The sequence below is a fragment of the Stegostoma tigrinum genome, chromosome 2 (genome assembly GCF_030684315.1).
Source record: "Stegostoma tigrinum isolate sSteTig4 chromosome 2, sSteTig4.hap1, whole genome shotgun sequence".
NCBI classification, from domain to species: domain Eukaryota; kingdom Metazoa; phylum Chordata; class Chondrichthyes; order Orectolobiformes; family Stegostomatidae; genus Stegostoma; species Stegostoma tigrinum.
In genome coordinates, this window is record NC_081355.1 from 155,887,940 (window position 1) to 155,915,847 (window position 27,908).

The 27,908-nt window shown below is 43.0% G+C and overlaps 1 protein-coding gene across 3 annotated transcripts in view; it reads left to right on the forward strand.

Annotated features, from left to right (window-relative positions):
- grinaa (glutamate receptor, ionotropic, N-methyl D-aspartate-associated protein 1a (glutamate binding)) overlaps positions 1–27,908 on the forward strand; it is a 77,862-nt gene that overhangs the window by 41,174 nt on the left and 8,780 nt on the right. For all 3 annotated transcript variants that reach the window (XM_048554038.2, XM_048554020.2, XM_048554028.2), the window contains exons 3-6: positions 1,886–2,001; positions 5,763–5,963; positions 12,412–12,540; positions 18,714–18,857. In XM_048554038.2, coding sequence (XP_048409995.1) covers positions 1,886–2,001; positions 5,763–5,963; positions 12,412–12,540; positions 18,714–18,857 — 590 coding nt within the window. The remainder of the gene's footprint in view (positions 1–1,885; positions 2,002–5,762; positions 5,964–12,411; positions 12,541–18,713; positions 18,858–27,908) is intronic.

Here is a 27,908-nt window from a genome sequence, read left to right on the forward strand (position 1 = left end):
AATTCCATGGTCTGCCATGGCAGGATTAACGGTCCAGTGATAATACCACTAGGCTGCTCCCTCACCCTGCTAAACAGATTGGGATTTTACTCAATCGAGTTTTGAAAGAGGAGGTGATTTCATTGAAATATTTAGGTTTCTTAAAGGGTTGACAGGGTAAATGTTGAGGATGTTGTCACTCATGGGTGAGTCTGGGACCAGAGGGCATAGTCTCCAAATAAAAGGCGTGTCAGTTTAAGATTGAGATGGGGCATTTCTTGAAAGTTGAATGTATTTGGAACATCTTCCCACAGAACTGAAGAGACAAAGCCTTTGTGAATATTTAAAGCTGATCAGTAGGGGAATTGAATTATGGGGCAAAGTCAGAAAGGTAGATGTGAGGAATGTTGGATCAGCTTGATCCTATTGAATGGTGAAGCGGTATTGATGGGCTGACCGGCTTAGTCCTGGCCCTATTTCTTATGACTATTTTGATTCTGCAAGTCACAATGTAAATGCATGCATTACTCCGGCTATTGTGGAAGTAGATTCACAAACTCTCAAAAGGAAATTTTAGTTTTACATACTTGGAGGTGTAAATTTGTCTCATGGTAGCAATCAGGAAGTAGAGTGAATTAGATAGCTGAGATAACGAGGTGTAGAGCTGGATGAACACAGCAGGCCGAGCAGGAAAGCTGACTTTTCAGACCTAGACCCTTCTACAGAAAAGCTGTGTTCATCCAGCTCGACACCTTGTTATCTCATTCTCCGGCATCTGTAGTTCCTGCTATCTCTGAATTAGATAGCTGTTGTAAAGAGCCACCACAAACAATATTGAACAAGTGGTTTCCTGTGCTTTCTCATTCTGTGATCGTGTCCTGTGCAGTCCTCTTGATGGAAACTCTGACCAGCTGGGCTTTGAATTTCTGGAGTGATATGTGACTCCAGGCACTTAATAGCTGTTTGAAATGGCCCAGCATGGCACTTCATTTAGGTTCAAGAGTTTAAAAAGAAACTGTTTGGCATTAAGAATCAAGGAAAAAAAAAGGTGTTTTAAACTAGATCTACCTCCTGTTCCCAAGTCAGACTAAGGAAATTGGAGGAAAGCAAGCAGGAAATAGTTAACCTGACTTCTTCCTCACCCACCCCGTCACATTTTGACTCTCTCTCTCTCTCCTCCTTTTGTCTATATGCTCTCATTTCCTCTTGCCCTCTGCTTGCCCCCCCCATGCTAGGACAGGGATCGTGTTAGAGCTGCACCCAGATCTGAAAGGATTTAGGCTCAAACTGGGAGGTGAATGAGGCTCCCAATCCCTAGTCACATTGTCTCAGCATGTGTATGTTTGCACATGAGACTAGGAAGTTGGTACCTTGCAATGCCTGGTGGTAGATGTATGGGAGATTTAACTCCAGCCTGGAAAAGTGACTGAAGTGCTGCTGACCACTTGTGATGGGTGTGTGCAGAGTGAGGCCGGAGGGGAAGGGTTTGTGGGAGTTAGGTTAGTTGTCAGGCTGTGCTACCTGCTCACTGTGACACAGCAATCCCACCTGGGTATACTCTCCCTTGAATACACAAACAATTTTTAAGAAATTAAAGAATAAAAGTCATTTTTGCAGAAACTTTTTATTGAGAAAATTGTGCAAATGCAAATGACAAGTACAAGAGGATCTACATATAGAGAAAGTGAGGTTAGTATCAATTAAAAGTGCACATTCTTTGGGGCAAGCCTATTCTTGAGTAACTATAATCCCTCTTTCTGGCTACTGTGTTATACATGTGTAGAGCCTGCTACTTGGATTGTTTATGATCAATGTGTAGTTTGGAGGTGTGATGATTCAGAAAATTTATGGAGCTCTCCATCAAGGCATGCCATCTGGTGGTAATAATTAAATTGTTTTATTGTAGTTGCCTTGGGAAGCCCTGGCTATCACGATGATGTCCCACCATCTTATTATGATAACGAGGAGTTCACTGCAGCAAACTTTGAAGACAAGAATATTCGCAGAGCTTTTATTAGGAAGGTAAGACTCCTATGTGTAGAATATACATAAGTGGAGAAACAAAAACATTCTTTCACAATGCCAGGTGGCGTGGGGATAATATCATATAGGGATATTAGTAAAGCGGACTAATGCTCTGGCCACAAAGACGGAAGTTGCTATTAAAGCTCAACAGGTCTGACAGCGTTTGTAGAAAAAAAAGTCAGGTCTGGTGACCCTTCCTCAGAAATGGATCTGAAATGTTAACTTTGGCTTTTTTACCTTCTTCATGGATGCTGCCAGACCTGCTGAACTTTCCAGCAATTTCTGTTTTTGCTCCTGATTTACAGCATCCACAGTTATTTCAGTTTTTAATGTTTGGAGGATTTGATCCCATATCCCATCAGAGCAACTACTGAAATTTTAAGTTTAGATGTATATTTCATTCATTCTTTTGTTTTCCTGTTCCTAAAATGTAATACTTGGAACTGGACATAATGTGCTAGTTGAGACAAAGCTAGTGTTTTTTTTAACGAGGTTTGTCATAACTTCCTTTCTTCTTTCGTACTTCCGGCCACCTCAAGCTGTGGATCCCATATGATTGATTTTGTTTTGTATGCTGCCTTTTCTTCTTTTCCCTTTAAGTGACTGCAGTTTCAGTAAGGAAATGCAGATTTTGAGTTGTGCTTTTAAACTTTAGCTACCCTTGAGATCCAATCAACACTTCTAATTAGATACCGTACCTATCTTTAATGTTGCCACAGTGAGCTTTTTGAAGTGTTAGGGTTTTGAGATATCCCTGACAGTTTGACTGGCTTTAATTCCTGTGGGTCTGGAGAGGAATAACAGCTAGAGGCCAAATATGTCTGTGGCTCATCATGCAGGAATGGAGGTGGAACTCTTGCTTGAATGAGAAGTTGAAACCAGTTGGGAAGATGACTTCTACCTAGGAATTGTCCCTGGGAAAATTCATACTGAAAACAAGCTCTAGCATTAATAGTTATCAACTGAAAAAAGAATTGAATTAAATCCTTGGCAGCGCAGCCACTTAAACATTCAGTCCTGAAGATCCAGTCCATGTTAAAATATAAATAGAACTGCATTTTGGCTGCACTGAAGAGAAAAAGGGAAGAGTCTGTTTTCTGGTTTAAGGTGAGAGTTGTCAACAGAAGATAGTGTGTAAAAACCAAAAGAACTGCGGATGCTGTAAATCAGGAACAAAAACAGTTGCTGGAAAAGCTCAGCAGGTCTGGCAGCATCTGTGAAGGGAAAAAGTTAATGTTTTGAGTCTGGTGACCCTTCCTTTCTAAGAACTGATAATGGTTGGGAAAACGTCAGGTTTATACAGAAAATAGGGAGGTGGATGGGGTAGGGAGTAAATGATAGGATAGAACCCAGAGAGAGAGAGATATACCTATAGCATCTCCTTTGGCCAACTATCAGGCTGGGAGGTTGAATAGCTGTTAATGGGGACTGTTAGCCTGCCACTACACACCCCTGTTGTTAGTCACTAGGTGGTAACAAGGCCTGGTGTGTGGGCTAGGGGGCTGGGACATGGGAACTCAATATTGAGTCCGGAAGGCTGTAGGATCCCCAAGCCGAAAATTAGGTTTTGTTCCTCCAGCTTGCATTGGGCTTTGCTGGAACACTGCAGCAATCCGGAGACAGAGGTGCTTTAGTACAAGATAGTATATAGTTAATTGGGTGGCTCAGTGGTTAGCACTGCAGCCTCACGGCGCTGGAGGCCTGGGTTCAATTCCAGCCTCAGGCAACTGTCTGTGCAGAGTTTGCACGTTCTCCCTGTGTCTGTGTGGGTTTCCTCCAGGTACTCTAGTTTCCTCCCATAGCCCAAAGTTGTGCAGGCTAGGTGGATTGGCCATGCTAAATTGCCAATAGTATTCAGGGGTGTGTGGGTTATAGGGGGATGCCTCTGGGTGGGCTGTTCCAAAGGGCAGTGTAGACTTGTTGGGCCAGTGGGCCTGTTTCCACACTGTACATAATCTAAAAAATAGTGTGGTGCTTTTAGTCTGACGATATTTCTTAAGACCTGAAAACTAGGCATCCTTTTTGGCTATTGCACTGGAACTTAGATGACTGGTTTAAAAAATAAGAGAAATTGTGTAGCTAATAACTAAGAAATGAACAGTGCAGTCTGTTTTTGAGAATCTGTTTCTGTGTGTCACTTGGTTTGTGGGTCTGTGTCTCAGCCTGTGAATATGGTGAAGTTTTATTCTGAACTGGTGAGGAGCATGGAATGATGGGCTCTGGAAATATTGCAGCCATATTGTTTGGATGTTTTTTAGCTGTACATTCTTGTGCAGAACTTCCCAAGATCACTCTACTTTTTTGTTTATCCCCCACCTCTTGCCTGACTAAATCCACTGGCAGTGGAAACTGATACAAGTAGTTGATCTAGTACTTGATTCAACCTTAATATTTTGTGACAAATAGAATATTAATGGAAATGCTGCTGTGAAATGTTGGAAGTGTTTAGATCACAAGGGAGAATAATTGCTGGAATTTGGTAGCTTGCAGCTTCATTTTCCTTAGGTTAAATATACATTTTCTGTTGGATGTAGTGTTTTGTGGATCCTTTTACTAGTTTAGTTTGTGTTCTGTGTTCTTTGACATTTGAATAAAACTTGCTGCGACCATTGGGAGTCAGATATTGGGGCATTTCAAGGTTGAGTCCCACTTAGCTGCAGATCTCAACTAACTTTAAGCGATTAGTGAGATGATGGCCATGTTCGGGAGAGCAATACAAGGGAGGTTGGCAGTCACTGAGATTAAATTGCTGCTGGATCCTCAGCAGCAAAGACGACAGGGAAGCATTGAAACAACCATCATCGTTGGGATTGCGTTTGAGACCATTATCCAATCCATGATGACTAAGAGTTATCTCCAGAAATTCCATGAAATAATGAGTCTTACAGCATAGAAACAGACCCTTCGGTTTAGATCATACATGCTGACCAGACATCCCAATCTAACCTAGTTCCATTTGCAAGCATTTGGCTTGTATATCTCAATTCCTATTAGTGTTCGCATCCAGATGCTTTTCTACATGTAATTGTACCTGCCTCCACTACTATTTCTGGCAGCTCATTCCACGCATGCACCACCTTCTGTGTGGAAAAACTTTAGCCCTTAGGTCCTTTTTTCTTTTTAAACCTTGTATTTTCTGCCAGGCACACTTGAATTAGCTTCAGTTGTAATGTTGCTTCATGCTGTGAAGTCATATGCTCTTGCTTGTGGATGTGTAGATGTAAGTTAGGAGATCCTGATGCTGGCAAAATTGCCATGTTGCTGCAATATTCATGGTTAAGTGTCAAAGGACAAAAACATTACAGCACAGGAACAGGCCCTTCAGCCCTCCAAGCCTGTGCTGATCCAGATCCTGTATCTAAACCTGTCGCCTATGATCTCAGCATCTGTATCCCTCTGCTCCCTGCCCATTCATGTACCTGTCCAGATACATCTTAAATGACGCTATCATGCCTGCCTCTGCCAGCAGAAGTGGTAATGTGTTCCAGGCACCCACCACCCCTCTGCATGAAGAACTTTCCACGCATATCTTCCTTAAACTTTTCCCAACTCACCTTGAAATCGTGACTGCTAGTAATTGGCCCCAATTCATTATTGTTTTAAGCTGCTGCTGGCAATGGGGTTGGGTAAGTTCCACCCTTGTAATTGTCAGGTGATGATGTGACTTGACCTTGGGCATTTGCTGATATTTTCAAACTGTTATCTCTTCCCTGATAAAAGCACAAGGTTGCTAATTCACTTTTCCCCCCCACTTGCAGGTCTACATGGTTTTGACTGTTCAACTACTGGTGACTTTCGTTTTTGTGTGTATCTGTACCTTTGTTTCTGATGCTAAGCAATTTGTGAGACGCACTCCTTGGATCTACTATGCCTCATATGGTGTGTTCTTCGTTACACTTATTGCCCTCAGCTGTTGTGGACAAATCCGACGGAAGCATCCATGGAATCTCATTGCTTTGGTAAGTAGTGTCATTAATGTTCTCCTATCTTCTGATTTGCTCCTTTAAGTATGAGGCTCGTAAAAATCATCAGGTTTTGGAGGTGGGTGGGAAGGAGAAAGGATGAAGAAAGAAGCAAACATTGAATTGATCCTAATGTGAAATTTTTTATTTTGTCCATTTGGGAGTAGTGCTTCAGTGTCTTTCCCTCCAGCATGTTTGTTTTCCATTTTAGCTTAGAACCATAGAAAATAAGACTATGAATAGGCCATTCGAACAAACAAGCCTATTTCTGCTACTCAGCTGCTCACGGTTGATCTTCTATCTCTTCTTTGCACTTTGCAGTCTCCCTGTATCCCTTAACCTTTTTTCCCCTGTTGCTTGCGCAGTGGGCAGAACAGTATAGTACAGGAACAGGCACTTAGGCCTGCCTGTTTGTGCCAACCATGATAGCATTCTAAACTATTAATCCCGTCTATTTACATGCGGTCCATATCCCAGCCTGTTCATGTCTGTCTAAATGCCTCCTAATTGCTATCATCTTGGCTTCTTCTACCTTCCCTAGCAGAGCATCCCAGTCCCCTGCTACCCTTTTTTACTAAAACAAAAACAACTTTTTCTTCACGGTTTAAAATTTTTAACCTCTAACCTTTTAAACCGGCTAATACTTGACATTTTCAGCCTGGGACGGTGTGACTATCCATGCGTCATAGAACATAGAACATAGAACATGCCCTTCAGCCCACAATGTTGTGCCAACCTATATCCCACACTGAGATCAAGCTAACCTGCATACTCTACATTCTACTATCATCCATATGCCTATCCATGAGTTGCTAGGAATGTCCCTAATGTATCTGACTCTCCTACCACCGCTGACAGTGCATTCTACACACACATCACTCTGTAGAAAGAACCTACCTCTGACACCTCCCCTTATACCTTCCTCTAATCACCTTAAAATTATGCTCTCTCCTGATAGCCATTTGCACCCTGAGAAAAAGTCTCCGACTATCTGTGCCTCTCATCATCATGTACACCTCTATGAAGTCATTTCTCATCCTCCTTCGCTCCAATGAGAAAAGACCTAACTCCCTCAATCTTTCCTCATAAGACCTGCATTCTGGTAAATCTCCTCTGCACCCTCTCCAAAGCTTCCACATCCTTCCTATAATAGAGGTGTTCCGTTCTGGCCACAATATTCCAAGTGTGGTCTAACCAGAGTTTTATCAAGTTGCAGCATAACCTCACGGCTCTTAAACTCAATCGCCCTGCCAATGAAAGCCAACACACATATCACTTCTTAACAACCCTATCAATTTGGGTGGCAACTTTGAGGGATCTACGGACATGGACCACAAGATTCTTCTGTTCCTTCACATGGCCAAGAATCCTGCCATTAACCCTGTATTCTGCATTCAAATTCAACCATCCAAAATGAATCACTTTACACTTTTCTGGGTTGAATTCCATCTGCCACTTCTTTTCCCAGCTCTGATTCCTGTCAATGTCCCATTGCGATCTACAACAGCCCTCGACGCTGTCCACAACTCCTCCAACCTTCATGTCATCGCAAACTTACTAACCCACCCTTCCACTTCCTCATCCAAGTCATTTATAAAGACCGCAGAGAGCAGAGGTCCCAGAACAGTTCCCTGCAGAACACCACTAGTCACCGAGTTCCAGACTGAATACTTGCCATCTGCTACTACCCTCTGTCTTCTATTGGACAGCCAATTCTGTATCCAGTCAGCCAAATTTCCCTGAATCCCATGCCTTGTTACTTTCTGAATGAACCTACCATGGAGAGCCTTACCAAATGCCTTGCTAAAATCCATATACACCATACCCACTGCTCTACCTTCAATGCTTTTTGTCACATCCTCAAAGAATTCATTAAGGCTTGTGAGGCACGACCTGCCCCTCTCAAAGTCATGCTGACTATTTCTAATCAAACTATGCTCTTCCAAACAATCATAAATACTATCTCTCAGAATCCCATCCAATAATTTGCCCACCACAGAAGACAGGTCTGTAATTCCCAGGATTATCCCTATTCCCTTTCTTGAACAAGGGAATGGCATTTGCCATCCTCCAATCATCTGATGCTACTCCAGTGGACTCTGAGGGCATAAAGATCATCACCAAAGGTGCAGCAATCTCCTCCCTCATGTCCCACAATAACCATGGGTATATCCCATCTGGCCCAGGGGACTTTTCGATCCTTTTTTTCAAAAAACATTTCAAGCACATCTTCCTTCCTAACGTCAAACTGTTCCACGCTGTCCTCACAAACAACAAGGCCCTGTCACTATTGAACACTGAAGCAAAGCATTTATTGACGATCTCCCCTACCTCCAACTGCAGGCACAAGTTCCCTCCAGTATCCCTGATTGGCCCTAGCCTCACTCTGGCCATCCTCTTGTTCCTCACCTAAGTACAGAATGCCTTGGGGTTTTCCTTAATCCTACCCACCAAGGCTTTTTCATGCCCCCTTCTAGTTCTCCTAAATCCATTCTTCAGTTCCTTCCTGGCTATCTTGTAACCCTCTAGAGCATAGTTTGATCGTTGCTTCCTCAACCTTCAGTAAGCTTCCCTCTTCCTCTTGACGTGTTCCACATGTCTCATAATTCAAAATTCTTTCACCTTTACCATCTTTTCTTTGCCTCAGTGGGATAAACCTATCCAGCACTGGTAGTAAGTGCTCCCTAAACAGCCTCCATATTTCTGTTGTGCATTTCCCTGAGAGCATCTGTTCCCAATTTATGCTCCGCAGTTCCTGCCTAATAGCATTGTAATTCCCCCTCCTCCAATTAAATACTTTCCCATTCCATCTGCTCCTATCTCTCTCCATGAATAAAGGATAGGGAGTTGTGATCACTAATTTGACCACTGTTTGTCTGTTAGCCAGATTTGCTTTGTATTAAGTATCAACCTTTCTTTTGTCAGCAATCTTTGCGTGTTATTCTTTGACTGAAGAAACTGGTTTTCAGATGCTAAAACACAGACTAAAGCATATGTAGCTGACTATATTGTTACACTGGTTAAACGTAAGATTTGTTGTGACTAGCAGAGGAACGGGAATTGAAAGAAATTGGTGCATCCCTTCAAGCTCATCAGGGCAAGGACCACCACTTGTGTAATTGCAGAATCATTTTATTCAGCAGACTACTTTACTCTTCAGTAATTGTATAGAATCAACATTTATTCAACAGGGTAACCAGTAGATGCAGTCTCTTTGAATTTTCCGAACACATTCAACAAGGTGTCACTTCATAGGTCGTTGTATGAGATAGGAGCTCACGGTTCTGGGGTATGTGTTAGCATGGGTTGAGGATCGGTTAACACGTAGAAGATAGTTTGGGATTCATGGGCCTTTTACAGATTAAAAAGATGTAGCTAGTAGAGTGCCACAAGGATTAGTCCCAGAGACTCAACTACTTACTGTCTATATTATTAATGTCTCGAGGAGGGAGCAGCAGTGCAAAACGTATCCAAATTTAAATGATACAAAAATAGATGGGAGGATTGATCGTGATAAGGACATTACACGTGGAGACTACGTGCAGTTTTGGTGCCCTTACCCAAATGTTCCCCAAGCTTGTCCTGAAAATTTGAATAGACAGCTGATATTCTCAGGAGTATAGAAGGACGACAGTGATCTTAATTGACAGCGTACTTGCTGGAAGATGTTTCCCTTGTTAGGGGTTCTAGGACATTGTTACAGAACATGGGGGAAGTCATTTAGCACTGAGGAGAATGAATTTCTTCACTCAGAGCACGATGAATCTTTAGAATTCTCTGTACAGGACAGATGTGGAGACTTAGTCGTTGAGTATGTTCCTGAAAGAAATCAATAAATTTCTACAGATCAACCTCAACGGCTACAGAAATAATGCAGGAAAACTATCTTCAAGTGGAAGATCAGCCATGATCCCACCGAGAGGTAGCGAGGCCTCAAAGAGCTGAATGGCTCCTAGTTCTCATGCTCTTAATCCGTCAGCTGAGTGGTCAAGACATCTAAATTGATTTAAACTCTCTCAACAGGAAAAAAACTAAAGTACACAATTCCTACCTAGTCATAAAACGAAGAGGACTAAAATGCTAGCAGTCCTTGGCACAGGACAGTAAAATTGCATGGATCCATATAGGTACCAACAGAGCTCCATTTGTTCAGTCACATTTTGGTCTGGATCATTCCAGCTGAGCAGAACTCACTAGCATCATGATGGGAATTAGACTTTTTCAGTTGTATCGTTTAAGAATATAAACAGGAGTGGGATCAAGATATTTCCTCTTTTCTTTGATGTCACCTCTATAGTTTAGCATCTCACATTGTAAAAGGTGCAATGCAAGTTATTCAGCATTTACGTCACACAGAAAAATATAGATTCTCAATGAAAGTAGAGAGAAGAAACAAACACTGGTATAAATGACATTATAAAAATCATTAAGTATTCCTCCATGATATAACAAGTTGCATGGAGAGTTGATTATGGTCTCAATTATTGAGGTTATTTCTATTATGTAAATATTGTGTTATTTAGCCGCCCTAACTTGATAGGCTACTGTAATTTTCTCTCTCCCTGTAAACATTTTCTCAATATCCATATTTTTTGATAATCTTCTGGTCACCCACAACTTTTACCAGGGATTCATGTCCATCTCTTTCTGCATATTTTCTTTTATTTCCCACTATGTTGTTAATGTAACTTACCGAACAAGAACTCTCTTCAGTAACTGCTGATCACCATCTGAGTACCCAGGCCAATCTCTCTGGATCTCCTTGTAGGCAAAGTCTTTCAGGGTAAAGGTGCCATCCTTAACATTCAGATTAGCCACCTGCTGTAGGAGATTTTCTTGTTTTGTATTCTTTTATTGGGTTGCCCTTCAATCGCTAATACTGTAGCCAACAATCTAAGTTTGTCCAACCTCCCCTAGCTAATACTCTAATAGTTCCTTTTTCACGCTCCAAAAACCTCCACATCCTTGTCTGGTGTCGTCACTAGAACTGGGCACAATACTTGTTCCAAATGAGGCCTAATGGAAGTTTGTGTTTTTTATACACAACTATAACATGACTTGCCAACTTTTATGAAAACCTAAAGACCTGCAGATACTATAAATCAATAACCAATATAGAAATAGCTGGAAAAGCCCAGTGTAGATTCTGCCAGGGCCACTTAGCTCTTCACCTCAATACAACCTTGTTTCAAACATGGGTGAAAGAGTAAAATTCCAGATGTGAGCAATACCCCTGAAATCATCAAGGTCATATTTGGTGTGTGGTATCGAAGTCACAAGAAAACTGGAATCGGTTGGGTTGTAAGTCTTCAGTGGTTGAAATCATTGTCCGCACAAGAAGATTGTGGTTGTTGCAGGTTAGCCATATGAGCTTCATGACATCTTTGCAGTAGTTCCTCTGGGTAGTGAACCAGGCCCAACCATCTTCAGCTGTTTCAGTAATGACCTTCTTTCTTAAGGTAGAAATGAGGATGTTTGATTTTTCACTATTCAGCACGTTTCACAACTTTTCAGGTACTGAAGCAGTCTGTGTGTTCAAATGCGGAAAGACCTGGACGGTATCTAGGCTTGGGCTGAAAAGTGGCAAGTAACGTTCATGCCACATACCTGGCATTGCCCATCTCCAATAAGAGTAATCACTGACCTTTAAAATCCAAATGTTAACAGTAACATCACTGAGTTACTGTTGGCCAGAAACAGAATTGAACTTGCAGCTACTGTATCTTGTCTGGCAAAGGAGCTCAGTTTTGAATAGTGCAGTGAGTAATTGCCCTTCTGACTCCCTAAAGTCAGTTGGCCATCTACGAGGCACTAATCAGAGGGTGACAGAATACTCCTCACTTGCCTGGATGGTTATTACTCCAATTGCACTTGAAGCTTGACTCTTATCGAGGACAAAGCAGCCAGCTTGACTGTTACTAAATTCAGAAGCATACACTCTCTCTACCATTGATGCTCAGTAGCATCAGTGTATATATCTACGAGATGCACTGCAAAATTCACCAAAGACAACACCTTTTCAAACCCACTTCTGTCTAGAAGGGTGAGAGCAGCAGGATCACTATATCTCCTCCAAGTTCCCTTCCAAGCCATTTGCTATTCTTACATTGAAAGAATAACAATATATAATATCCAGTGAGATTGGATCAATATCCTGTAATTCCCTGCCTAATGATATTGTGGGTGTTTATACAACACATGGACTGGAAAAGTTCAAGAGGACTGCTGACAATTAACTGTCACACTGGGGAAATTGAGGATAGAATTGAAAGCAATTTTCAAATGAGTGGGGGACAAAAAGCTACCTTCAAAGTTTCTAACTATTGTGAATTTGAAGCTATCAAAAGACTGACACTTTGAATCTGAAAGGGTGTCTGTCTCTGTTCTAACACTGTATACACACTTGTTACCAGTTATTTACTTGATGTTGCTTTTCTGTCTGCAGTCTATCCTCACTCTCAGCATGTCGTACATGGCTGGAATGATTGCCAGTTTCTACAGCACAGACTCTGTAGTGATGGCTGTTGGCATTACTGCAGCTGTTTGCTTTACTGTTGTGATTTTCTCTATGCAGGTAAGCATTCTTTTTGGGGAAAAGCCGAAAATGTTGCCTTGAACATTGGAAAGAAGAATGATTTGTAAAGAATGGTGTGCATAATTAATCATAATATCTGACTTTCTAAACAGGTGATTCTTCCATAGCACAGTCTGGGGAAGAGTAATCCAGAAGTCTGAGTTAAAGCTCTGGAGCCACAGGTTCAAATCTCATTACAGCAGCTAGTGGAATTTACATTAGGGGTGTAATTCTTTTTATGAAAACTCTAGAATACACATTTTAAGACGGCAGAATTATTATGACCAAATTAAAGTTTATGGCAGAAACTGCTGAAAACAGTGGCTGCACTAAATAACTATAGCAAGTGCAGCACGTTGCTTTTCAAACAAAAACTAGGAGAGCGCTATTGGCAGGCAACAATTATAGAAAATCTAAAGGTCTGTGAGTATATTAGGTGCAAGAGAATAACCATGGTCTCAAACCAGAGTGGCAGTTAATAAATGGAGCTAGTTTTTCAATGAGTATTTTGCGCCTCTGTTCACAGTATGATAAATTTGAAGTTGGAGAGGAGACTTTGATTTGATACAAGTGACCTTAGGTGATTAAATCCACAAATATAGAGATGTATTGCATGATAGCTTCTGAACCAGACTGAGACACAATGGAATCCAGGGCAGTTTGGCAAGTTGGATCCAGTATTGGCTTGTTGGCCAGAAGCAGAGGATGTTGGTTGAAGGTTGTTCTGGTGATTTTGGAAACCTGTTCATTGGTGTACCACAGGGTTTGGTGCTGGATCCCTTGCTATTGTGCACACTAACTAACTAATTATCCAGACACAAATGTAGATGGTATGATTAGCAAGTTTGCAGATGACACAAATCGATGTGGCAAATAGCAAGGAGGAGGGACGCTTTTGATTTACAGGACAATGTAGACAGGTTGAACAGTGGCAAACGGAACTTAATCCTGAGAAGTGATCCAGTTTGGAAGGACTAACAAGGCAAGGGAGCATATGTTGGACTCTCCTTCTGCCCTTTCTTCCCCTTTATGAAGAGAGACTCAATCTGTTAAGGTGATTTTCCTCTGAGGAGTCTGGATTGAGGTGTAAAAAGTTTGAGAGGCATAGATGGAGAGAACCACTTCCTATTAATAGACGGACCAATGACACGGGGGCACTTTGTTTTAAGGCAAATGGCAGGCGTTTGAGTGGACTTGAGGAAAGCTGGTTTCACCTAGAGGATGGTGTGTAACTGGAACTCACTGTCTTTTTAAAAAAAAAATAGTGGAGGTTGGAACTCTCTATTTTAAAAACTTCTTAGATGAACACTTGAAACTGCTTAGAAAACGGAGCTATGCCCAGTGATGGCAAATTGAGGTAGAATAATGGATGTCTGACTAGTGTTGACACAGTGGGCCAAAGGCCCACTTTCCATGATGTAAAAACTGATTCTAAATAAAAGGGAAAAACTAGTTCACCATAGTGTTAGCTTAAATTTAGCCTTTGGCACAATTACTTTACAATATCTCCTGGTTCCATCCTTCTCTCACTACTTCAAAAAGAGGTTTCATTCTGTTGACTTCTCCCCATTCCTCCTTCCAAACAATACTTGCATTTATCTGTGAGCAATGCAAAGAAGGTGACCAGCAACCTGAGATCCTTTTTATGGCTGTAATTGTTACCTGCAAAGTTGGACTTTTTCAGTACACTCAAACTATTCTCAATATGTAGATTGGCCATCCAGAGTGGAGGCCATATTGGATTTGGTGCTTGCCAACAAACCAGGTCAGGTGTCAGATCTCCTGTGGGAGAGCATTCCAATGATAGTGATCATAGCTCCCCGACCTTTACTATAGTCGTGAATAGGGATAGGAACAGATGGTATGGGAAAGTACTTATTTGGGGGAGGGGCATTAAATGTTGTTAGGCAGGAACTGTAGAACACCAGTGGGATCAGATGTTCTCTGGGAAATGCACGATAGAAATGTGGGGGTTGTTTAGGAAGCAGGTACTAGAAATGTTTGTCCCACTGCGGCAAGGAAAGGATGGTAAGGTGAAGGAACCTTGGATGACGAGATATCTTGAACACCTATTCAAGAGGAAGAAGGAAGCTTGCTTAAGGTTGAGAAAGCAAAGATTGGATAGGGTTCCAGAGGTCTACAAGGTCGCCAGGAAGGAACTAAAGAATGGACTTAGGACCGCTAGAAGGGGGTATGAAGAAACCTTGGGGAGGATCAAGGGAAAACCCCAAGGTTTTCTACACTTGCGTGAGGAACAAGAGGATGGTCAGAGTGAGGGAAGGGCCAATCACAGATAGTGGAGGGAACTTGTACGTGGAGCTAGAGGAGGTGGGGGCTGTCCTTAGTGAATTCTTTGCTTCAGTATTCGCCAGTGAGAGGGACCTTGACGTTTTGTGAAGACAGCATGAAACAGGTAAAGATAGCAAAGTGTAGAGCTAGATGAACACAGCAGGCCAGGCAGCAACAGAGGAGCAGGAAAGCTGATGTTTCGGGTCTGGACCCTTCTTTCCTCTGCTGCCTGGCCTGCTGTGTTCATCCAGCTCCACACCATGTTGTCTCAGGCTCCAGCATCGGCAGTTCCTGCTATCTCTTTGGAACAGGCAGATATGCTCAAACAGGTTGATGTTAGGAAGCAGGATGTGCTAGAAATTTTGAAAAGCATGAGGATAGCTAAGTCCCCTGAGTCAGATGGAATATACCCAAGATTATTACAGGAAACAAGGGGAGCAATCTCTTCCCCTTTTGGCAATGATTTTTGTATCCTCACTGTCCACTGGAGTGGTGCCAGATGATTGGAGGGTGGAAAATGTCAGTCCCTTTTTCAAGAAAGGGAATAGGGTAAGAAGGATTTATGATTATTTGGGAAGGCACAGTTTGATTAGAAATACAGTATGGCTTTGAGAGGGGCAGGTCATGCCTTACAAGCCTTATTGAATTCTTTGAGAATGTGACAAAATACATTGAAGGTAGAGCAGTGGATGTGGCATACATGGATTTTAGCAAGGGATTTGATAAGGTTCCCCATGGTAGGCTAATTCAGAGTAAGGAGGCATGGGATTCAGGGAAATGTGGCTGTCTGGACACAGAATTGGCTGTCCAATTGAAGACAGAGGGTGGTAGATGGAAAGTATTCAGCATGGACCTCCAGTGACCAGTGGTGTTCTGCAGGGATCTGTTCTGGGACCTTCACCCTTTGTGATCTTTTGCAAATGACTTGGATGAGGAAGTGGGTGGAGTTGTGGACAGTGTGGAGGGCTGTTGTAGGCTGCAATGGGACTTTGACAGGATGCAGAGCTGGGCAGAGAAGTGGCAGATGGAATATTGCGTTCAGTTCTGGTCACCTTTTTTTATGTATAGGAAAGATGTGGAAGCTTTAGAGAAGGTGCAGTGGAGACTTACCAGGATGCTGCCTGAACTGGAGTGCAGGTCTTAAGGAAAGGTTGAGGAAGCTCGGGGGTTTTTTCACTCGAGCGAAGAAGGATGAGTGTTGTCTTGATAGAGGTTTACAAGATGATGAGAAACTTGTTGGGGGGAGATAGAGTCTGACTATCCAAGACTGAACTGACTTGAAGGGGCATAATTTTAAGGTGATTGGAGGAAGGTATGGGGGAGATGTCAGAAGTAGGTTCTTTTCATGGTGGGCGTGTGGAATGCACTGCCAGCAGTGATAGTGGACTGAGTTACTTTAGAGACTTAAGTTACTCTTGTATAGGCACGTCAAGAGTAAAATGTATGGAATGCAGGGTAGATTGATCCTCTTAGGATAATAGATCAGCACAACATCGTGGGCCAGAATGCCTGTATAGTGCTGTTCTATTATGTACTAATCTGCTTATGTAAAACTCTGCTTACCATATAGATAGAAATTGGAGGTAGAAGTAAGCCATTCAGTCCCATGAGCCTCCGGCAGCACTTTAAAAGTTATGGCTGATCTGTTTGCTCCAAATATCTCATTTTTCCATCTATGCCTAATAACCTTAAGGCTGCTTTTTTTAAGGCAATTGAACAAACTACATTGCTTTGAGGTATTGTTTTCCAAAGTGGTATTGCTCCCAAGAGAAGAAAAATGACCTATTTGTTTGTGTTCTAAAAGGGCGTCCTCTCTGCTTTTAATAAACCATATCCTATCCATAGTCACGATTTTAGGCTAGCTTTTCATTGGATGAAATTGAAATTTCCCTGTCTTTCATGGTGAAACTTTAACTTGGACCCCAGCCTGTGGTTCTGGATTACTAGTTCAGTGACATTACACTCAGATATCTGTACTGTTAATTTTGATCATGTTTTTGCTTCAATGTTAGTTTATTTGAATTTGTGGTATAAAAGTGAAAGGGTAAACTTTATGGAAGTTAATGGTAGTATGTTAGTCTAACTGGGAATACTGCAGTGAGTAACTTGCCTCCTACCTTCTCAAAGCCTGTCCACTGTCTAAAAGGCATAAATCCAGGAGTGTGATGGAATACTCCTCACTTGCCTGGATGAGTACAGCTCCAACAACACAAGAAGCTTGACACAGTCCAGGACAAAACAGCCAACTTGGGTGGCACCACATCCATTCCCTTGCTGATACTTAGTTGCAGAAATGTGTACCATCTACAAGATGCAGTGCAGCAATTCATCAATGCTTCTTAGCAACTTTGAATCCCAAGACCACTACCATAGGAGGTCAAAGGCAACAGGTCATTGGAATACCAGCTCCTTCAAGTTCCTCTCCAAACTGCTCAATATCCTAACATAGAAACATAGAAAAATAGGTGCAGGAGTAGGCAATTTGGCTCTTCGAGTCTGCACCATCATTCAGTATGATCATGGCTGATCATGCAATGTGAGTATCCCATTCCTGTTTTATGTCCAAACCCCTTGATCCTTTTAGCTGCAAGGGCCATGTCCAACACACTCTCTCTCTCTCTCTCTCTCTCTCTCTCTCTCCTCGAACATACCTAATGAACTGGTCCAACAGCTGCTTATGGTAGAGAATTCCACAGATTCACAACTCTGAAAAATTTTTTCCTCATCTTGGTCCTAAACTTTTTTTGTCTTCCTCTTCAGATGTTGCCAGACCTTCTGAGCTTTTCTGATTACAGCATCCCCAGCCCTTTTCAGTTTTTATTTAGGACATTGGTTAGACCACTTCTGGAATACTGCATGCAGTTCTGGACTCCTGGCTTACAGGAAGGATGTTGTGAAACTTTAAAGGATTCAGAAAAGATTTAAAAATATGTTGTTAGGGTTTGGCGGTGGGTGGGGTGGGAGGTTTGAGTTGTAAGCAGAGGCTGAGTCAACTGGGACTATGTTCCCTGGAGTGTTGGAGGCTGACGGGTGACCTTTTATCGAGGTTTAGAAGATCGAGGCATGGATAGGATAAATAGACAAGGTCTCTTTGCCAGGGTAGGGGAGTCAAAAACTAGAGGGCATAGGTTTAATGTGAGGGGAAAAATTTAAAATGGGATCTAAAGGATGAATTTTTCAGAGGGTGGTGTGTGTGTGTATAGAATGAACTGCCTGAAGAAGTGGGGGAGACTGGTACAATTACAACATTTACAAGGCATCTGGATGGATATATCTGTAGGATGGGTTTAGAACAATATGGGCCAGATGCTGGCAAATGGGACTAGATTTATTGAGGATATCTGGTCGGCATGAAATGACTTGGACTGAAGGACCTGTTCCTTTGCTGTATATCTGACTTTTTTTCTTTATCTGAATGGTGATAGTTTATGAACTGTCTTCCTGTTTGTGACCAAAGTGGCTAACCTCGCATTTAAATGCAACTATCTACCCATTCATCCAGTGTTGCGGAGTCAAAATCCTGGAAGTCCCTTCCTAAGGCCATATTCGGTTCATGTATAGTACCTGGACTGCAGAGCTTCCAGAAGGCAGCTCACCAACACCTTGTCAAGGATTGCTAAGGATGTGCACTAAGTGCTTGCCGAGATAGCAATGCCCACATTCTTGTGTGAATTTAAAAATTGCTCCAACAGGAACATGGCAGGATTATGAATTTACTGACACGAATACAATTGCAGTCAGTTGATTATTTTTTCAATAGATTCCAGGTTGAATTTGTTTCTAACCACCAGGTTTTTTTGTTTTGGTGACCAATAACTAGAATTAACCCTGATTGAAATACTGGTCAATTTGTTGCTAATTTTTTTTCTCCCCCTCTTCCATAGACTAAGTATGACTTTACTTCCTGTATGGGTGTGATGTTGGTGTCTGTCGTTGTGCTGTTTTTCTTCGGAATTCTGTGCATTTTTATCCAAAACAAGATTCTCCAGATTGTGTACGCTTCTGTTGGTGCATTGATCTTCACAGTGGTAAGTGTGAATGCTTTTTAAAATGTTTCATTTTCATTTAATTGAGCAGATCATTCCAAAGTTTTTCTAGGGAAACATCCTTGGAAGGTTATTTGCACCTTCTGCAGCACAGTCATGGGTTTTATGGATTTGCCTTTCCAAGGATTAAATTTTCCCTGTTGATGCCTCTGTCGCTATGCTGGAACATAGTCAGTAAAAGCTATCTTTTTGGTTTTATCTTGTGACTTAAAATTGAATGACTCTCATTTACACCCCAGTTTACCATCAGAAGTACTTGCTGGATAAAAGGCAAGAAATTAGTTTTTTTGTTGGAATTTTACATCATCTGGATGCTTCATAATGCTTTACAGCAAACTAACTCATTTTGAAGTGCAGAGCTAGATGAACGCAGCAGGCCAACATTTTGGGCCTAGACCCCCCTCCTTCAGAAATGGGGGAGGGGAAGGGGGTTCTGAAATAAATAGGGAAAGAGGGAGAGGTGGATAGAAGATGCATAGAGGAGAAGATAGGTGGAGAGTAGACAGGTAGGTCAAAGAAGTGGGGATGGAGCCTGTAGAGGTGAGTGTAGGTAGGGAGGGGACAGGTCCGGCTGGGGGGGGTTGGTGGACAGGTCCGGTCGGGGCTGGTTTTGGGATGTGGCAAAGGGATGGGAGATTTTGAAGCTTGTAAAATCCACATTGATACCATTGGGCTGCAGGGTTCCGAAGTGGAATGAATTGCTGTTCCTGCAATCTTTGGGTAGCATCGTTGTGGCACTGCAGGAGGCCCAGGATGGACATGTCGTCTGAGGAATGGGAAGGGGAGTTGAAATGGTTTGCGACTGGGAGGTGCAGTTGCTCAGTGCGAACCGAGGTATAGGTGTTCTGCAGAGTTGTCCCCAAGCCTCTGCTTGGCTTCCCTGATGTAGAGGAGGCCACCGTACCTACATTGGCCTTAACCGCCATCTCTTCCTCTGTGTTACATTAACATGGGCATGGCCTTGTGCTCCCACGGGGTGCTCAAACAGTTCATTGACTTCACCAACACCTGCCACCCCAACCTTAAGTTCACCTGGACCATCTCCAATACCGCTGTCTCTCCTTCTCGGACACCTCTGGCAACCACCGAGAAACAGATATCCGTTTCAAGCCCACCGACTCCACAGCTACCGAGAATACACCTCCCACCCACCTTCCTGTAAAAATGCCATCCCCATATTCCCAATTCCTTTGACTCAGCTGCATCTGCTCCCAGGATGAGGCATTCCACTCCATACATCTCCAGATGTCCTCATTTTTCAAGCACCGCAACTCTCTTTTTAATCCCCCTGCCCCCCCAGCATTCGTGAGCGCCCTCAACTGTCTCCCACATTTTCCCCGCAACTCATCCCCTGCAATAACAACCAAAACACAATCCCCCTCATCCTCACGTACCACCGTACCAACCTCCAGATCCAAAGCATCGTCCTCCGACACTTACATCTGCAATCTGACACCCCACCACCGGAGACAGTTTTCCCTCCCCACCCTTTTATCTGCTTTCTGGAGGGACTACTCTCCAGAACTCCCTTGTCCGCTCCACACTCCCCTCTGGCCCCAGCACACCCGGCACTCTGCAACTGCAGGAGGTGCTACACCTGCCCCTGCACCCATCCCAGGCCCACAAGAACACTTTCCACATCAAGCAGATGTTCACTGCACATCTGCTAATGTGGTGTACTGTTTCTGCTGTACTTGTTGCCCCTTCTACATTGGGGAAACCAAGCGGAGACTTAGCGACCGCTTTGCAGAACACCTACGCTCGGTTTGCAATAAACAACTGCACCTCCCAGTTGCAAACCATTTCAACTCCACCTCCCATTCCTCGGACGACATGCTCATCCTGGGCCTCCTGCAGTGCCACAGCGATGCCAACTGAAGGTTGCAGGAACAGCACGTTATTCTGGATGTGAGTTTGCTCGCTGAGTTGGAAGATTAGTTTTCAGACGTTTCGTCACCATTCTAGGTAACATCAGTGAGCCTCCGAAGCGCTGGTGTTATGTCCCGCTTTCTGTTTATCTGTTTAGGTTTCCTTGGGTTGGTGATGTCATTTCCTGTTTTTTTCTCAGAGGATGGTAGATTGGTAGATTGATTTGGAGCCAATCTACCATCCCCTGAGAAAAAAACAGGAAATGACATCACCAACCCAAGGAAACCTAAACAGATAAACAGAAAGCGGGACATAACACCAGCGCTTCGTCGGAGGCTCACTGATGATGTTACCTAGAATGGTGACGTAACGTCTGAAAACTAACCTTCCAGCTCAGCGAGCAAACTCACATCCAGAACCTCAACCTGAGCTACAAATCTTCTCAAAACTCGGTAGTCCCCTACTGTAATATCAATCACCTGGTCAGGCTCATTCCCCAACACCAGGTCCAGTATGGCCCCTTCCTGAGTTGGACTACATACATACCGCTCTAGAAAACCCTTCTGGATGCTCCTTATGAATTCTGCTCCATCTTGACCCCTAATACTATGTGAATCCCAGCCAATGTTGGGAAAATTAAAATCTCACACCACCACCACCACCACCACCACCCTGTTGCTCCTACACCTTTCCTTAATCTCTTTACATACTTGTACCCCTCTCTCATGCTTGCTGTTGGGAGGCCTGTAGTGCAGCCCCAACATTGTTACTGCACCCTTCCTATTTCTGAGTTCTGCCCATATTGCCTCACCGCTCGAGTCCTCCATAGTGCCCTCCTTCCGCGATATCATCTTTGATCGGTAATGCAACTCCACCCCTTTTACCTCCCTCTCTATCCTGCCTGAAGCATCATTATCCTGGGACATCTTGTTGCTAATCATGTCCTTCCCTCAACCAAGTCTTAGTAATAGCAATAATATCATACTCTCAGGTACCAAACCAAGCCCTAAGTTCATCTGCCTTATCTACTACACTTCTTGCATTAACACACAGGCACTTCAGACCACCTGTCCCTTTTTGTGATCATCATCTGCTCTCTGCCTACTCTTCCCTTTTTTAGTCATGCTGTCTTCATTATCTTGTTCCCTACAGGCATTAGTTATTACCTCCTTTCTGTCCAATAACCTGTCCAATACTTGGTTCCCATCCCCCTGCCACATTAGTTTAAACCCTCCCCCACAGTGTTAGCAAAAACACCCACATGGACATTTGGTTCCAGTTTGGCCCAGGAGTAGACCGTCCAATTTGTAATAGTCCCACCTTCCCCAGAACTGGTCACAATGTCTCAAAAATCTGAACCCCCCCCCTCCCTCCTGCACCATCTCTCAAGCCACACATCCATCCTGGCTATTCTTTTCACTTCTGCTCTGACTAGCACGTGGCACTGTAGCAATCCTGAAATTACTACCTTTTTTGAGGTCCTACTTTTTAACTTGGCTCCTAACTCCTTAAATTCTGCTTGTAGGACCTCATCCCATTTGGTGCCTATATGCACCATGACAACTGGCTGTTCGCCCTCCCTGTTCAGAATATTCTGCAGCCGATCTCAGACATCCCTGACCCGTGCACCTAGGAGGCAACATATCATTCGGGAGTCTAGTTTTTGACCTCAGGACCGCCTATTTACCCCCCCGCTTACAATTGAATCTCCAATGACTATAGCCCTTCCACTCTCTTTCCTGCCCTTCTGCACAGTAGAGCCAGCCATGGTGCCATGAACCTGGCTACTGCTGCCTTCTCCTGGTAACCCATCTCCCCCAACAGTATCTAAAACAGTATACCTGTTTTGGAGGGAGGTGACTGCAGGGGACAGCTGCACTGCCTTCCTGCTCTTCCTCTGCCATTTGGTCACCCATTCCTTTTCTCCCTCAGCAGTCATAATCTGCAGTATGACCAGTTCGCTAAATGTGCTATCCACGACCCCCTCAGCATCGCATATGCTCCAAAGTGAGTCCGCCTGCAGCTCCAGAGCAGTCATGCGGTCTAACAAGAGCTGCAACTGGACACAAATTCCTGCACATGAAGGAGTCAGAGACATCAGCCTTGTCTCGGAGCTCCCATATTGAGCAGGAGGTGCATAACATGGGTCTGAGATCTCCTGCCATTTTGAATCTTAAACTTAACTTGGATAAATGAAAAAGGAATGATAAGTTTTTACCAGTCACATGATATTTTAAAAAAGAAATAGAAAAAGCCTTACCTTATTTACACACCACCGAGTCAAGGCTTTTTTATTTCTTTTTTAAAATATCATGTGACTGGTAAAAACTTTTATCATTCCTTTTTCATTTATCCAAGTTAAGTTTAAGATTCAAAATGGCAGGAGATCTCAGACCCATGTTATGCACCTCCTGCTCAATATGGGAGCTCCGAGACAAGGCTGATGTCTCTGACTCCTTCATGTGCAGGAATTTGTGTCCAGTTGCAGCTCTTGTTAGACCGCATGACTGCTCTGGAGCTGCATGTGTAGTGTCTCTGGCTCAGCTGCTGCCCAAATAAATGAAGCCTGCTCCTGCTTGAGGTAAACTTTTTAAAGTGGGCAAGCTTACCTTCCTGGCAGCCTCCTGGTTCTCGCTCTCGCTCCTCCCAGAAAAGTGTGTATGTATACACTTTTCTGAAAGGAAGATGTTTTACAAAATTAGACTATATTTAACAACAGGTCCACTTAGATTTCTCCTCTTGGCTCTTGATCTTAAGTGGAACATTCCATGCATGTTCTGGATTTATTTTTGAAATGTAGTTTCCATAGTGATGTATTTCGGTGGTTAAAACATGTTTAAATTTACTACAAAAAAATCTATTAAAATTCACTTTGTGAAGACCATTTCAGACTACAGTATAGTAAAGATCTTCATGTGACACGCTGTTTGTAGACTTGACCCAATTTGGTCAAAGAGCATGAGACATAGCAGAAGATGACCATGAGTGGAGACATGATTGTGTATAATATTATGTGAGCTGCGGAGAGGGTAGACAGAAAATAGCTGTTCCCCTTGATTTGAAGGGTCATTTTAGGGTAAGGGTCACTTAATTCAGGGGGCTGTGCCAACAAACCTTTCACTCTGAGTGAACCTGCCTGAGGAATTGGAGGAGACTGAAAAACTCCATGTTTGGATGAATACTTCAAATATCTCAGCATTTTAAGGACATGAGCCAAATACATGTAAAGACTGCTCAACCATCTAATATGATCTTTGACTTTATCCGCACTTGCCTGTTTACCATTTCCCTTGATTTCTCAAGTGATCAGCATCTGTCTGTTGTGGCCTGTATGTTCACGGATGGCGCACTGTCCACCCTTTTTAAGATCCACATGACTATAGAAAGAGGAATGTTTAGTGCTATTTAGCCCCCTCAAGCCGCCTGTGTCAATTCATAGGATTGTGGATGATCCAATATTATTCTTATCCACTTTCCGAAACCACCATCTATCTATTCCTCATGCACACACCACCACCCCCCCGACAACTGATCAAACTTATCTCCTGCCTTAAGTATACACGAGGATTTTGCAGCCACAGCTGTGTTCCAAATACACTCAGCCCTCAGAAATTCCTCATTAATCTAAAATTGGTGCCACTTTATTCTGAGATTTATACCACCTTCTCCTAGATTTTCTCCATGAGGAGAATTATTCTCTCAACTTTTACCCTGTCAAGCCCCTTAAGAATTTTGTATCCCCTCTGATTTGAAGATCACCTCCTCTGAAGAAATATTTCCTGTCTCCGTGCTAAATGATCACCTCTCATCCTGAAGAAAAACTGATAGAGAAAATGACATCCGTGTGTACCTTGAACCTTTTTTAATAATACTGAATGTTTCAATGAGATTACTTTATAATTTCTTCTAGAAGAAACTCAATTTATGACCTCCATTTTAGGATAACCTTTCATCCCAGGGATCTATCTAGTTAACTTGTCCATATTGACTGGCGTAAATAACTTTTTTAGTATGGCAACAAAAACATTTGAAATGTTTCAAAATCCAGTACAAATCAAGAATACTTATTATGCCAGTCGCCTTGCAATAAAGGCCAATGTGACATGTATCATACAAATTGCTTGCTGTAACTGCATGATATCTTTGTTCCTGTATGAGTGCACTTAAGTCTATCTGGCCATCGATCTTTTTCAAAGAAAAAATTCGATCTGTCATTAGGACTGAAGAAAATAAACTCTCTTCCTCATATGTAATGCCTTGTTGACTCACTTGGCCATTTTTAACTTCTTTAATTCATTAGTGGGATGTGGGGATCACTGAACTGTCACTTACTAACTATCCCTAATTGTCCAGATGGCCATTAATTTTTAGTAATTTTAAATTCTGCCACTTGCTGTGGCAGGATGTGAACCAGTTGTCAGAACATTAACAGATGTAGCTGGGAAAGGTTTGGTAGCATCTGTGAAAGGAAGTTTTAAAAAAAAAAGTCAGTTAACATTACTGGTTAACATTAACAATATCGAACATGTGGATGAACGTAGAGCAGTGGATCTGGTATACATAGATTTAAGTAAGGTGTTTGATAATGTTCCCCATGGTAGGCTCATGCAGAAAGTAAGGAGGCTTGGGTTAAGAAGATAATAAAATGTGAGGCTGGATGAACACAGCAGGCCAAGCAGCATCTCAGGAGCACAAAAGCTGACGTTTCGGGCCTAGACCCTTCATCAGAGAGCTCTCTGATGAAGGGTCTAGGCCCGAAACGTCAGCTTTTGTGCTCCTGAGATGCTGCTTGGCCTGCTGTGTTCATCCAGCCTCACATTTTATTATCTTGGAATCTCCAGCATCTGCAGTTCCCATTATCTCTGGGTTAAGAAGAAATGTGGCAGATTTGGATTCAGAATTGGCTGACCCTTCAAAGGGTGGTAGTGGATGGAAAATATTCAGCATGGTGCTCAGTTAGGAATGGTGTACCATGAGAATCTGTTCTGGGTCCTCCTTCTATTTGTGATTTTTTTTTTTTTGTAAGTGATTTGGATGTAGGAGTGGAAGGGTGGATTAGCAAGTTCGCGGATGAGTTGAAGGTGGGTCGAGTTGTGGATAGTGCGGAGGGTTGTTCTAGGTTGCAAAAGGACATTGATAGAATGCAGAGCTGGGTGGAGAAGTGGCTGATGGAGTTTAACCCTGAAAAGTGAGATGGTGATTCATTTTGGAAGGACAAATTTGAAAGCAGAATAAAAAGTGGAAAGATTCTTGGCAGTGTGGAGGAGCAGAGGGATCAAGGGGTTCATGTCCACGGCTACAGCTCCCTGAAAGCTTCCACCCAGGTGGATAGAGTCATTAAAGTATATGTGTGTTACTTTCATTAATAGGGGGATTGAGTTCAAGAGCCGTGAAGTTATGCTCCAGCTGTACAAAACCCTAGTTCGGCCGCATCTGGAGTATTGGATCCAGTTCTGGTTGCCTCATTACAGGAAAGATGTGGAGGCATTGGAAAAGGCACAGCGGAGATTTACCAGAATGTTGCCTGGAATGGAGGGAAGGTCTTACAAGAAACGGTTGAGACCGCTAGGGCTTTTCTCTTTAGAACAATGAAGGTGACTTGATAGAGGTGTAAAAATGATCAACGGTATAGATAGAGTAGATAACCAGAGACTACTTCCTAGGGTGGAGATAGCTATTGTGAAGGGGCATTGTTTTAAAATGAGTGGAGGTGTATATAGCGGAGACATCAGAAGTAGGGGTGTGGAATGTATTGCTGGAGAGGGTAGTGGAGTTGGCCTCATTATGGACATTTTAAGTGGCTGTTAGATAGACACATGGTGATAGTATAAGGTAGGGGTGGTGATTGGTTAGACCTTAGGTTTAGTGTAAACGTTCGGCATGACATCTTGGGCCAAAGGGCCTGTACTATGCTGCACTGTTCTGTGTATTACCCAGGAAGGATCTCACAACCTGTGCAGCTACCTTTTTCAGAACTGAGGAAGGGTCACTGGACCCAAAGCGTTAACTCTGATTTTTGTTTTTTACTTCTTCACTTCGGATGCTGCCAGACCTGTTGGGCTTTTCCAGCAACCTGTTTTTATTCCTGACTTACAGCATCCATTGTTCTCTTCAGGGTTTTTTTCCCCCCCAAAACATTGCCTGGGTCTCTTGATTAATAGTCTTGGCCATTGCCTCCCCTAAGTGGGATATTTTCAAGTTGTGACTTAGTGGAGTGTCTCAAGAAATCAGTCCTAGTACCTCAGCTATTTGATCTACATTACTCTCTTTTATCTGTTAATGTGTCATCGAAGTTTGCTGACAGTGCAGAGTTAAGTGTGAGGAGGACACAGGTGATACATCAATATTCAGAGTCTAATAATCACATCTGTGAATTATTGGAAAAACCCATTTGGGTCAAAGAACAAAGAAACCTACAGCACAGGAACAGGCCCTTCGGCCCTCCAAGACTGCACTGATCAAGATCCTCTGTCTAACCTGTCATCTATTTTCTAACGGTCTGTGTCCATTTACTCCCTACCCATCCATGTACTTGACCAAATATATCTTAAAAGACGCTAACGTGCCTGTGTCTACCACCTCCACTGGCAACGCATTCCAGGCGCCCACCGCCCTCTGTGTAAAGAACTTTCCACGCATATCTCCCTTAAACTTCCCTCCTCTCACTTTGAACTCATGACCCCTAGAAATTGAGTCCCCCACTCTGGTGGGGGGGAAAAAGCTTTTTGCTATCCACCCTGTCTGTACCCCGCATGATTTTGTAGACCTCAATCAAGTCCCCCCTCAATCTCTCTTTCTAATGAAAATAATCCTAATCTACTCAACCTCTCTTCATAACTAGCACCCTCCATACCAGGCAACATCCTGGTGAACCTCCTCTGCAACCCCTCCAAAGCATCCACATCCCTTTGGTAATGTGGCGACTGGAACTGCGCACAGTACTCCAAATGTGGCTGAACCAAACTCTTACACAACTGTAACATGACCTGCCAACTCTTGTACTCAATACCCTGTCCAATGAAGGAAAGCATGCCATATGCCTTTTTGACCACCCTATTGACCTGCGTTGTCACCTTTTAGGGAACAATGGTCCTGAACACCCAGATCTTTCCGTTCATCAATTTTCCCTAGGACTTTTCCATTCACTGTGTTGTTCACTAATGC